We start from the raw sequence: 12,268 nt of genomic DNA, 5'->3' as shown, positions 1-12,268 counted from the left end.
ATGAAATAAGCGACTTGTTCCCTACTGGTTACTACTTAATTTTTCTAACTCATGCAAACAGTAGGTTTAGTCACTGAGTCCCACAGTCAGAACTGTACTCAAGCTGTTTGCAACAATTTCTTGATTTAACAGTTTTTCATGTATTGCATAGTACTTAAGGAAAAACTAATTTTTTTTTAAACTACTACCAGGTTTTAAGGAAAACCAGTTCCAGCTTGCTGCACTTGAATTTTAATTTCTTTTTTAAAAATATATATATTCTATCAAATATATATATTCTATCAAATCTCTTTCATTTATATGATTTCTCAAATGAGTGGTGACATAATGTAGGAACTTTGTTTACTACTTTCTTGAAAAAAACTATTCATTTTTTAACACTATTTAAACAATAACTGAATACTGTACTTCACCCTTAATTCAAATCAATCTTTGAGAGAAACATGCATGTTTTATTTTGCTTGACATTTATACATAATACCTGGAAAAACTAAATCCTAACTCTTTCTCTCTCTTATTTCTTCTTTATGCTAAGAGGATTATGCTGGTAAGTTGCCTGCTTTCTATATAACTTTATAACTCTATATAACCAGTAGCAATATCATACACTTTGTGTTTTTTCCATTTGTATCACAGGCTCAGATTGAGTATAGTAATATTATGGCTTTAAGGAAAAATTAGTTTAAAGTAAGGAATCTTGATTGTGATTTTTGGAAACTAGTAATAGATATGGTTTCAATCTAGCAAGCTACATGAACAAATGCCATATACATATGATCATCTGGATGGAATTCAGAGGATGTCTGCATCCATATGGAACTTGTGTCTTTTTAATCCTTTGCTTGATTAAGCTCATAGAGCTTTTTAGTTTCCTCTTTGAATTCTTGCAGTGTCTGACCAAAATTTCCTAATATTGCAGGTCATTCAGTGAAATGTCAGAGTGATTGTGCAGATGTTTCTTTCACATATGAGGAGCGGCTGAGAGAGCTGGGGTTGTTTAGCCTGGAAAAAAGGAGGGACCTTGTAGCACTTTACAACTACTTGAAAGGAGGTCGAAGCAAGGTGGGGGTCAGTCACTTCTCCCAGGTAACAAGTGACAGGAGAAGAGGAAATGGCCTCAGGTTGTGTCAGGGGAGGTTTAGTTTGGATATAGGAAAAATTTCTTCATGAAAAGTGTTTTCAAGCACTGGAACAGGCTGCCAAGGGAAGTGGTGACATGATGCTTGGGAACATGGTTTAGTGGTGAAGATGATAGTCCTGGGTTAGCAGTTGGACTTGATGATCTTAAAGGTCTTTTCCAACCTTAATTATTCTAAGATTCTTGCTGCCATTCTTTACGGCAGAGATACTCACTTTGTGAAAATCACCACACACACTGACACTGCTTTCAATCTTCTGTTGGTCTTAGAGAGACCATAGCTGAATTATCAGGGAGACTCGAGCAGTTTTCCTCCCCACACATGTCAAATCTGTACCTCTTACATGAGTGTTTTGGTGGACATCACTCCTCAGATGTCATGGACATCTTTGTGTTCGCCCTATCCCAAATGCAGAACAGCAGCAGCAGCATTCTCAGCAAACTGCTTAGAAAGGGATGATGGTTGAAAGAGCCCTCTCGAAAAGCCATATAAGCAGATACTTTAGTAACAAGTGTCACTTCAGGCAGTGAATTTTTGCTGGGTTGTTAGTGCTTTGTTGCTGTTTTTTTCCCTCTCGGTGGCTTAGTATCAACCACAAAAGGAAGGAATAAAGGTACAACGGCTGTTTTTCACAAAGGAAATACATTTGCTGATGAGAGCAAAGATAGCTGTGCTCTGTTACCATGTTAAAACACAGTGCAGAGATGCTAACTGATCCTGCGAATTCAGCTGGTTATTTTTATTTTCTTGTCTTCTAAATCTATGACATGCAGTGAGTTGTTGCACTGTCCGTCCCAGCAGCTCTGGGTAACTTTGGTCTGCAGTTGTGGCAGTACAGCAGTGCAGGTGCAGAGTGAGTAAGGGGGGATCAGTCTGTTTCTGTGCCCGTTTGCTGCTTTACTGCTCAGATGGGGGTTTGTCCACTTGCAACTGCACTGAGATCATTTACCATTGGGTACACAGGATCCCTGCAAGAACTGCAGTGTGGGAACTAGGCAAAATTCAAGCAGGCAGTCACTACTAGAGAGCTCCACGCAGATTGTGCATCCCAGGGCACCAGAACACTTCTCCAGAAGTAAACACTCTTTTAAGTGAAATGCTTCTATAGTGAAGGCTTAAGAAGCACTGTTTGGGAGCTCTCACAGAAAAAAAAAAAAGAGGAAAAAAAATGTCAGCACATCAGCATGAAGCAAATTGGAAGTTGCTTTGTAAGTGCAAGTGTGTTTAGTGAAGTGTTTTTCCTCTGTGTGCTTCAGTACTTCATTTTACTGTCGAAAGTAAAAGTAAGAGCCCACTGCCAGTGAAGCTGTTGTGATGTCTCTGGCTTGGCCATCCCCTCATCAGCATGGTTAACGTCATAGTAGAATGTGACTGTGTGAGCTTCTCAGCGTGGCTTCAGGGCTAAAAAGGTAACCCTGAAATAAACGATTGCTGTTTTGGAGTCTTTTCTGCTATGAGCCTTTTGACTCCACCTCCTCTCTTAGTGAAATCAGGTCAGTGGAAACTATTTCTAGCAAGCATGTGCCAGACTTCTCCACGGGATTACCTCAGGTCAAGCAGACTGTGCTTGGTAAATGTCTTTTCTCTTGTAAGCATCGAAGCTTGCTCAGTGCAAAAGGCAACCTGTAATGTGGGGAAGATCCCCATAACAGTCTACTAACAATGCTGACATCTTTAGTTCCACTGGCCTGGCAAATTTATTGCACTGGGGAAAACTGTGTTTAAAAATTACATTAACTGGTATGTTTTCATTTGGAAGGTTTAATTAGGGGGTAAACCCCTCTACTGAGCATTCTGTAAACTGTTGCATTTTAGTCTTGTGTTATTTTTCAGGGCATCTAATGTGAGGCAAACAAAACCCCAAAGCTATCTTTATCCTATGTTAGATGCCTTGAAAAATTAAATTGTCCCTGGGACAATTTCTTGATTTTTTTTTTTTAAATTAAAAGTTGCCTGCTATGGTTTATGTATAGCAGGTACAATGCAGTTACAACCTGAGATTAAATTCATAGCCAATATATATTCCCAATATATATAGGGAAGTCATACCTCCTGTAAATCAAATTCTGTGTTTCTGTGCTAGTTTGTAACCACAGTGCTTAATAGGACAGGTGAAGAGGAGAGGGTGTGGAATCCCCACTCAGCACGTGGCTGCAAAGCGATTTGTAGGTGTTCAAATACAATGGATTTCAAGTTGTTTAGGCTTCTAAATTTGTTTTATTTCAAATGCTTCCTTACTAGAGATAAATATGCTTCATCTGTAAATGCACATGTGGTAGGTAGATTTTAAATTCAACCTAATAATTTGCCCCTCTCCAATAACCTCTGTGTCTCAAAATTCGGGAGTAAGAAAGGTAATTGGAAGTTTTATAATTTTGTTAACTCCCCTTCTTGTTTTTAGCACTACTGACTTTTCCAGTAGAATCTAAGCATTAAAATATTACCATGTTGGAAACAGTTGACTACATATGATACGGTGCTGTATTTTATGTATTAACTTACTCAATGTTTTATTGCTCTTTAAAACTAGAGCTTGCCTGAAAGGCTGAATAGAAATGACAATTCAATACTCTGGTATTGCAAAGTTTTAATACTCAAAATTCACATGCTTAGGAATTTACGATACTGTTTCCCCCCCCTAAAATTAAGGGAGAGCTCCAGTAGTGTCATTATTTTGTTGTTCTCTGCCTATTCCTGCAGTGAAGGCATGGTTATCCCATGAGATCAAGAATGGTAGATGGGTGAGAGAGGAGGAAGATGCTCCTTGTTCACCTGAAACCTTGCTTACCCTTGCTGTGAAGTGTTATCTGACACTGCTCTTGTGAAAGATTTAGTGTGTGTCATCCCAGTGCCACTGTACAGCAGGTTTTCACCTTCCCAAGTAGGGTATAGAAGAGATCACAGAATTGATTAAGTTGGAAAAGACCTCTGGGATCACTGAGTCCAACCTATGACCTAACACCACCATGTCAACTAGACCATGGCACTAAGTGCCATGTCCAGTCTTTCCTTAAACACATCCAGGGATTGGTGACTCCACCACCACCTCCCTGGGCAGCCTGTTCCAATATCTAATCACTCTTTCTGTGAAGAATTTGTTTTTAATGTCTGACCTAAATCTCTCCTGGTGCAGCTTGAGGCCATTTCCACTTGTCCTGTCACTGGTTGCCTGGGAGCACCTGGATGCAACCTCCTTTCCTAGCTGTAGAGAGTGATAATGTCACCTTTGAGCCTCCTCTTCTCCGATTCCCTCAGCAGCTCCTCATAGGACTTGCACTCCAGACCCTTCCCCAGCTTTGTTGCCCTTCTTTGGACTCAATCCAGCACCTCAATGTCCTTCCTTAAGTGAGGGACCCAGAACTGAACACAATACTTGAGGTGTGGCCTCAGCAGTGCTGAGTACATGGGGACAGTCACTACCCTAACCCTGCTGGTCACACTATTCCTGATATAGGCCAGGATGCCACTGGCCTTCTTGGCTGCCTGGGCACACTGATGGCTCATGTTCAACTGGCTGCTGGCCAACACCCCCAGGTCCTTTTCCGCTGGGCTGCTTTCCAACCACTCTGGAAAATATGTATGACATGTAATACGATGATGTCAGGAGGGAGAATGGAAGGTATCTAATGTACTTTATAGCTCTCCTTCCCACCCACGATGTCAGAAGCATCACTTTTGTGCTTGCTTGTCTCCTTTGGAGGTGGGATTTGAGGGAGACAGACTGTCTGTCTTTTCTGATTAAAGTGCAGGAAAGGCTGACTTTTTCTGCTGGGTTGCAATGTGCCATCAATGAGGCAATGAATTCCTAATATAGATGAAGAGAACATCTCTCCTCTGTGTTTATATGTTGTATGACTTCAGTGCAGGCTGTACTCTGGCTTCCCTCAGTTAATCAACACGTCAGGATTGTTTGCATTTTGGTTCTCTCTGGCTTACCATGGGGGCCCAATTTTCTAAGTCAAGTGTCTAAATTTAGGCACTTAAAGTCATACGGTTATGGCTCAGACCCTGAGTTTTAAAGTTACTCATTTCACTTATTGGCATGAAGCGCTTGCCATAAGGAACATGTGCAACAAATTGAACCAATTTGAATCAAGTGTTAATGTTCCTCCATAAAGCTAAAAGATCAAGCACTGACAAAATAAAAATCTCTGTTTATTGCAGTAGAACTGCTGGTTCGCTGACAGCCTCTGTCTCTCTTAAGGATTAAAAAAATCTGCCTTTTCATATGCTTAGAGGATTAGGATTTATGTATCTTTGAAAGCAAAACTAAATTTTGTCTGGGAAAATCTACTTTGAGAAACAGGATGTTGAAGATAATGGTGAAAACAGCTTATAAATAATTTTTCTTGAAAGATTAATTGGAATAAAATTTAGAATGACTATTTTACAATATTGAAGTTGTCTGGAAGGTGAAAAGTCATTGTTGAATTTGTCCATTCCTTAGCTGGTTTAGGTGACCCAAAGAGAGCTGATGTACAAGCCCTTGTGTTACATTTGTATTCAAGTTCTGTGCATATTTAAGTCTATTCTGAATTTTATGTGCAAACTTTTTTTGCTTACATTTCAAGCAGGGACTGCTGAAACAATAGAAATAATTTCTGATTATGAAGTTGGTTGATATTGTGAGTTCTGGTTTTGGGTAGAAAATGCAAATTGCCCACACAGAATTACTTGTGGACTCTGGAAAAAGATCAGTCTTTTGCCAGAATTCGTGCATTTACCATGGTCCGCATATGAATTATCTTGAAAATCAGTTTGATTTATCTTAGGGGGATAGCCTGGTTGCAAACACTTTATCTTAGCCACTGGGATTGTAACTAGTAGGTCAGTTTAGCCAAGGATGATCCAAAATCTCTTGAAAATCTCTGCAGAACATGAGTATTTTAATGTTATTTTAGATAGAGACATCATTGAATGTAACTTTTGCACTTTTCTTCTTTCTTTACCTTGAGAATTTTCTGGGGAAAATACAGTTCTTGAACTAAAAAAAGCCTTCAACTTTTTTTTCTTTAATTGCGTTCCAGAAAATATATTGCAATAGTTAAAATGAGTAGCTGTAATATTTGGATTAATCATCTACATCTCTTAAAAAGGTTCCATATACTGGTCAAACTGTGTAAATAGCATGTATACAAACTCGAGTTTTAATTTCCAGGTTGAAGACATCAGTTGTGTTCAAACAGAAACTTCTATATGGTTAATGTTAATTTATCCTCAAATTGAGAAACAATCCATTTTATAAATCCTCAGTGAAGACAGGTCTCTCATGTGGAACTGGTTTTACATGCAGTCATCACAATTAATGCTTTAAAAATAATGGTGAATCCTCATCACCCATTTCCACCTCTTGGCTATTGTGGTTGTGAAGGTCTCATAGGTAGTGTGAGATCTGGGCACCCTGTGCTGGTGTCCCCGGGGGCAGAGAGGTGGGGAAAAGCAGTGTGAGCAGGTGCTCATCCCTTGCTTTGCCAGCCATGGGTCCCTCCAGATTGCAGTTGTTCAGTGCCAGGTTTTGTGTTCAGAGCTCCAGAGCCCTTAGAAGCTGTATATGGACTACAGTTACCCCTGGAGCCTCTGCCAGTGAGGAAGTGGTCAGTTGTCCCCATGGTGTTCCCCCCATCTTTCTTCTAACCTACCTCTAAATGCTCTTGGCTGTGTCCTTTACCCTCATAGGAAGCAGCTCCTGATGCCCCCATGCTGAGTTTTGTCTTTTTTCCTAGTCCTTAGCTGCAGCAGCTCACATTTGCCTTCAGTGCCAAGAAGCTCTGTCAAGTTGGAAATGGGAACTATAAGTGGCTTTATTGGGTATACTGGTTATTTCTATGCTGCATGTTTAGTTGGCACCAAAGCTTCTGGGTGGTTGTAAGCCTGGCTCAGGTACAGCTAGCTCATGTTTTCAGAGGTTCCAGATCCCACATGCCTGTACACTCCCAGTTGGACAGTGTATCTTGCACAGGCTGTTCACAAGGCAGTTGCATGGCCAAGAAGCAAGTGGGAAACTGCTGTGCTGACAGCTATTCTGGTATTTGCACACAGTCCTAATTGATAGAGCTATTCATGTGGGGAAATAAGCATCTGTATCTGCAGAATCAACATTTTTTTAGGGCACTGAGGAGACAGACAATAGGAGAGTAACAGTAAGAAGAGCCAGAGTTATGTTACAGAAGCGTTGCTGTATTCTAGTGTTGCATTGAATTTGATTTTTGCCTGAAAGGAAGCTCAGTGGACTGCAGAAGCTGGTATTTCCTAGTGGTGTGATTTCTTCTGAACTACAATTTGCACTGCTGCACGATAGGGAGACATAAAATAAGGCTTTGTGTGTACTTAGCAATTAAAAATTCCAGTGCAAGTTACTGTGGGGTTGTTTTGAACCCAGGCAATTGTCTTATGCCTGAGTGCCTCCTTCAGTTTTAATTGGATGTTTTCCACTTGTTGCTAATACAGTTATGCCTTTTAAAGGAATAAAGACATTCAGTAAGGAAGTTGGGAATAATTTGTACTACAAGACATGTAACTGTTGTTTCTGTCTTTGTTATAGTCCGCTGATGATAATTACACAGAAGATCACAACACTTGCATGCCAGTTACATGATGGTAAGAAAAAGGAATCTCTTCCTGCGTCCTGATGACGACCTTTTTATTCCAGTGCATTCTATGGCTGAGATATGGAGTGAATGAATGTAGTTCAATGAGTTGTTTCAAATGAAGAAGAAAAGTGCTTTGTGGAGGAAAATGAGAAACTTCAAATTGTGATTGGTTCTCTAGGATCAAATTGTCTTTGCAGTATCAAAGACAACTGTATTTTTCCCTTTGGGTACTCTAGTTCCTTTGGGCCCAATTTGGATTTTAGCTAGTACTGGTATCTCCTGTTTAGATGCTACAGTGCATCTCCATGAAGCTCTCTGAAGCTATTATTGGTTCTCAGAAGTCAAGAGTTGTGTTTGGTGCATGGTTTCAGTCATTAACATTAATTTAGCAAAAAATATGCTAGCGCTGATATATTCAGTGGTAATATACTCCATGAGTTGTGAGAGATAGAATTCAATAGCTTTTTCCCAGTGCAGAGAGAAGCACAGTTGCAAGCAAAATAGCATTGTCTTCAGTCTTGTGCTGTGCTGTGACAAAGAACACTATTATTTCCCAGTAAAACGCCTGCGTGTAGTACAGTGTACAGTGCAAAGGCTACAAATGTCAGTTGTCATCAGTAGCACTATTGCTTACACCTACTGATGTTGCAGTGTGAATTTCTGATGGTCTGAGGCCCATTGCATTATAAGATGTGGGCAACTAAATAAGTAACCTGCTATAGAGTTGTTATGATCTAGGATTTAGGTGATGGCCACATCACAGACTGCAGGTACACACCTAGAATATGGAAGGTAAATAAACAGACAGAAAGGAAAAAGCTAACAGCAGAGGCGGGAGTGTTTTAAACAGATCAGAAATCCTACAGATTAATGACAGTGGAAAAGGCTCATTATATTGTAAACACCCATATATGGAGCAGTTGATCAAACGGAGGCAGCTTGCAGTTCAAGCATCGGTGACAAATTTCTGTTTGTAAAAGTTTAATGCAGCTGTCCATAAATGGAAACAGACAAACAAAATACCCAGCCCTTTAAGTAATTAAGTGCTTAATTGTTTCTCTGAAACTCAGGCTCTCTTAATATTTACAAACTGAAACAGTAGAGAGAGAATGGAAATGAGCAGCTTATCAGCAGTCGTTTTAGGAAATGGGTCCTCTGTGTGTGTATTGGTAATTATGGCCAGTAGGTTTAAAACAGTAGTGTAAGTTGATGCCAAGCCCCTCATCCACATGCATGCTTGGATCAGTGCTGTGAATCATCCCCTGGTGAGTTCTGCTGAAGCCAGTGGGATTCCTCACAGTATGAGCAGTTAAAGCTTCAGAGTGAAGATCTGGAGCTATTTGCTATAAGCAACATCGGTTTACCACTGGGCATCACACAAGATTTTTCCTTAGTTTTCCTGGGATGTTGAGGCTGTGCTCTACCTCTGGCCCCAAAGGTCTTGTGCACTCAACAGGAGGTCACCCTTCCAGTCTGGACCTCGTACAATTCCAGATTATTACTGATGTGTATGTTTAGGCTTGCTCCAGCAGCAGGCAGCTGGGCTGCTCTTTCACACCAGTGGAGCTTCTGTTCCCTGAGAGCCTGCTTCCCTTCCACTGCCCACTCCTCCTGCTGTGAAATGCTCCATTTCTCACCAAGGAGCCAGTGGGAGGCTTGTGCTTAAATGAGCCAGCGGCTTCTGGCAACTGAGGTTTTTCAAGCCCAGGACTGTTTGTAGAGGCTGCTGGGGGTCACTGCCAGTTGATGGCATTGCCAGTTCCATTGTGTGTGTGGGAATGCTGTGGCTGCTCTTCCTTACAGTGTAGGGTGAGAAAGGGGGAATGAGGTAAGAAACTGGGTAAAGAGATAGGGTAGAACATGAATATACTTGATCTAAAAGTTAGGAATTGAGATGTATTACAACTGCCTGTGACAAAGAAATTTTGAAGTTTGTGGTTTTAGAAAGTTACATGTGGGGTGCAAACATTAGACTTTGGGAATAGCTTTCACTGTTTGTCTTTTGGAAAGATCTAATGTGACTTTTTTTTTCTAGGAATAGGGCGACAAGCCGAGGAACTCACTGCTGAGCAAAATCGGCTTGCTGTAAAGTAAGGATGTAATTCCCTTAGTGATTTGTGTTTAATTTCTCCCAAAGAAATTAAACAACCCAAATTAGAGTTTGGGTTGTCTTTTCGTTTTTATTGTTTTTTTATTTTCCATTGCAGTGTTAGGAACAACTTCGTGTCTTGGCCATGAAAATGTTCCCTGCTTCTATCCAGTCCGTGATATGCCAAAAGTCCTATGTGCTTTTTCTATTTGCTTGAGTATGTGTTTTTGTAATGCTGCTGTTATTGCCCACCTTACACAAACATAACTTCTCTCCTATATTCCTTATTTCTTCAATCCAGGGCTTCAATCCAATCCCTGTGCTGATCAGTAAAGCACTGAAATACTTGGCAATGTCTTATTGACTTAAATACATACTCCACATGCAACAAAACTAGTCTTTGCTGAATTAACTCTTTTAAATTCAGGCTAAGACTGTACTATATGGACTTTTTGGCTGTTATCTTAATCTGATCTATGATATGTTATTTTTCTAAGTAGAATACTCCTACCCTGTCAGCAAACCACTGCATAGTAAAAATTCATTTTGGTTTGACTCTGAAACTTCAAGTATTGCTTTCCTTTGCCATCATTTTTGAGTGCTGGAATTTTATTTTTTCTGTCTCCCTCCATAATGTTAATACTCCCGGTTCTTCACGTTATGTGACCAGTCTTCTCATTTTTCAGAGAGCATGCTGATCATCTCTTTTGAATGCCTTTTTTTCTAGTTTGTCTCTCAGTACAAGTGCAGGATGCAAGTCAGTTTGTTGTTTTTTTTTTTAAGAATCTGTGTTACAGAATTGGTCTTACAACCGTAACTATTTTTCACCATGAAGTGTTTGTTTAAGGCCAAGGAAATTATTTCCTTCATTTCCAAGGCAGAAGATTCAGCCATCAGAAAATCTGCCTATGAGCTTCAAAAAGTAGGAGGATAATTTCTTGAAAAGCAAAAATCCTGTAGGTAGTCTTGTATAGCTTTGTGTCTATTTTTAAGGCTCACAGCATAATGTTTAATGCACTGGGCCCTTGTGACCATATGATTAATTCTAGTCAAATTCTTACCAAACAGGCTTTTTTTTTTTTTCTTTTACAGTAGATGAGCTCATAACTGAAGAGTTTTAAATCCCCTTTGGTAATACAGCCTTTTGTCTTCCCTCTTGTTCTTGGTCTGTTTTTGTTTCTCACTCATCCTCTGTACATTCCTTCATGCATTGCTCATGTCTCCCCACCCAACCATGTGCAATATCTAAGTTGAAACTAATGACTTTATTTTTAATTTTACTGTAGACCTCAGAAGCTCAAATCATGGACCTGGTTTTGTAGAACAGAAAGATGAGACTTACCCCAAATTGTTTGCTGCATCTTTCTGTGGAATGCTTTCACCAGAGAACGTACTGTTCAGGCACTAACATCTACAATAACCAGTAGGGTGAATGCAGAAAATCCTGGCTAATCTAACTGTTTATTCAAACTAATTCCACTTCAGAATAGAAGTAGGCAACAGAAAATGTTTAACTGTTGCTTAGTTTTTCTGCTAGAAATTTGTTTTAGTCTGAAAGAATTTTAAGTGGGTTTTGGTTTATGCTTGTCCATCTGTGCCTTGAACAGGAGAGCCCTGAAACACTGTGCTCAAGTTTGTGCTCTCATCTCAGGGCTGCATGTTGACTTGAATGGCGACTATTATCACATTTGTGGAGAACACTCAGTGCACTTTATTGATGTTGGCATTTTTTTTCCGCATTAAAAAACTGAGCCCCTGTGCATCTTATTTTTCCTGTAGCAAGGACAGTGAATCTTCTTATTTTACATAAAATGTAAAATTCCAGAAGGAACTGGTGGGATATGCACACGCAAAATGAAAAAAATGAACATGATGGACTTTCTTTGACTTTCATCTTCAACTGTCTTTTAATTTATGTGGGTTTTTTTCCCTTAGTTCCTTTTCCTGTTCATGATGCAATATAGGCAATTACTTCCTTTATTTGCACAGTAGGAGAGAGTCTCTTCATTCTCTTCCTCTTGTGTCTTACATGACACTTCCCAGTTTTCAAAAGGCTTGACTGAAGGGTCAGTGAGAGCCTCTCTCAGGATTGAGAGCCCTGGTCTTAAAAGCTCCCTGCCCTGTGATTTGTATAACAAGGCACTATGGTCCCTGACGTACTGGACAGATGTCCAAAATTAATTACCAACTTCTCACTCCTGGTACTGGTGACCTGGTCAAAATGCACAAGCCAGTTTGTTTGAAAGTGGATATTTAAATTTATTACTGTTTTAAACTAAAATCTTTGTAAGATTGCAACTTCTCAAATCCTTAGCGTTAGTTCACCTGTAGCTTAAGCACTTCCATGTTACTTTTGTCCTGACTGCCATCTGCCAGACATCACCAGAATATAAGGCAGACTGTGTTTCATCTTTCCCCAAACAGATCTAGTAAGCTTTCAGCTGGGGTGA

At 40.0% G+C, this 12,268-nt stretch overlaps 1 protein-coding gene across 2 annotated transcripts in view; it reads left to right on the top strand.

The window, feature by feature from the left end:
* Window positions 1-12,268, top strand: part of MBOAT1 (membrane bound O-acyltransferase domain containing 1) — a 56,780-nt gene that overhangs the window by 29,892 nt on the left and 14,620 nt on the right. The window contains exons 5-7 of one of the 2 annotated variants that reach the window (XM_032707369.1): window positions 536-547; window positions 7,681-7,736; window positions 9,765-9,819. In XM_032707369.1, the coding sequence (XP_032563260.1) occupies window positions 536-547; window positions 7,681-7,736; window positions 9,765-9,819 (123 nt within the window). The remainder of the gene's footprint in view (window positions 1-535; window positions 548-7,680; window positions 7,737-9,764; window positions 9,820-12,268) is intronic. The other variant, XM_032707378.1, reaches the window with a different exon arrangement.

This window comes from Chiroxiphia lanceolata, chromosome 1 (assembly GCF_009829145.1).
Source record: "Chiroxiphia lanceolata isolate bChiLan1 chromosome 1, bChiLan1.pri, whole genome shotgun sequence".
In the NCBI taxonomy this organism is placed as follows: Eukaryota; Metazoa; Chordata; class Aves; order Passeriformes; family Pipridae; genus Chiroxiphia; species Chiroxiphia lanceolata.
The sequence above is the reverse complement of the archived record's forward strand: the minus strand, read 5'-3'. Positions and strand labels throughout refer to the sequence as shown.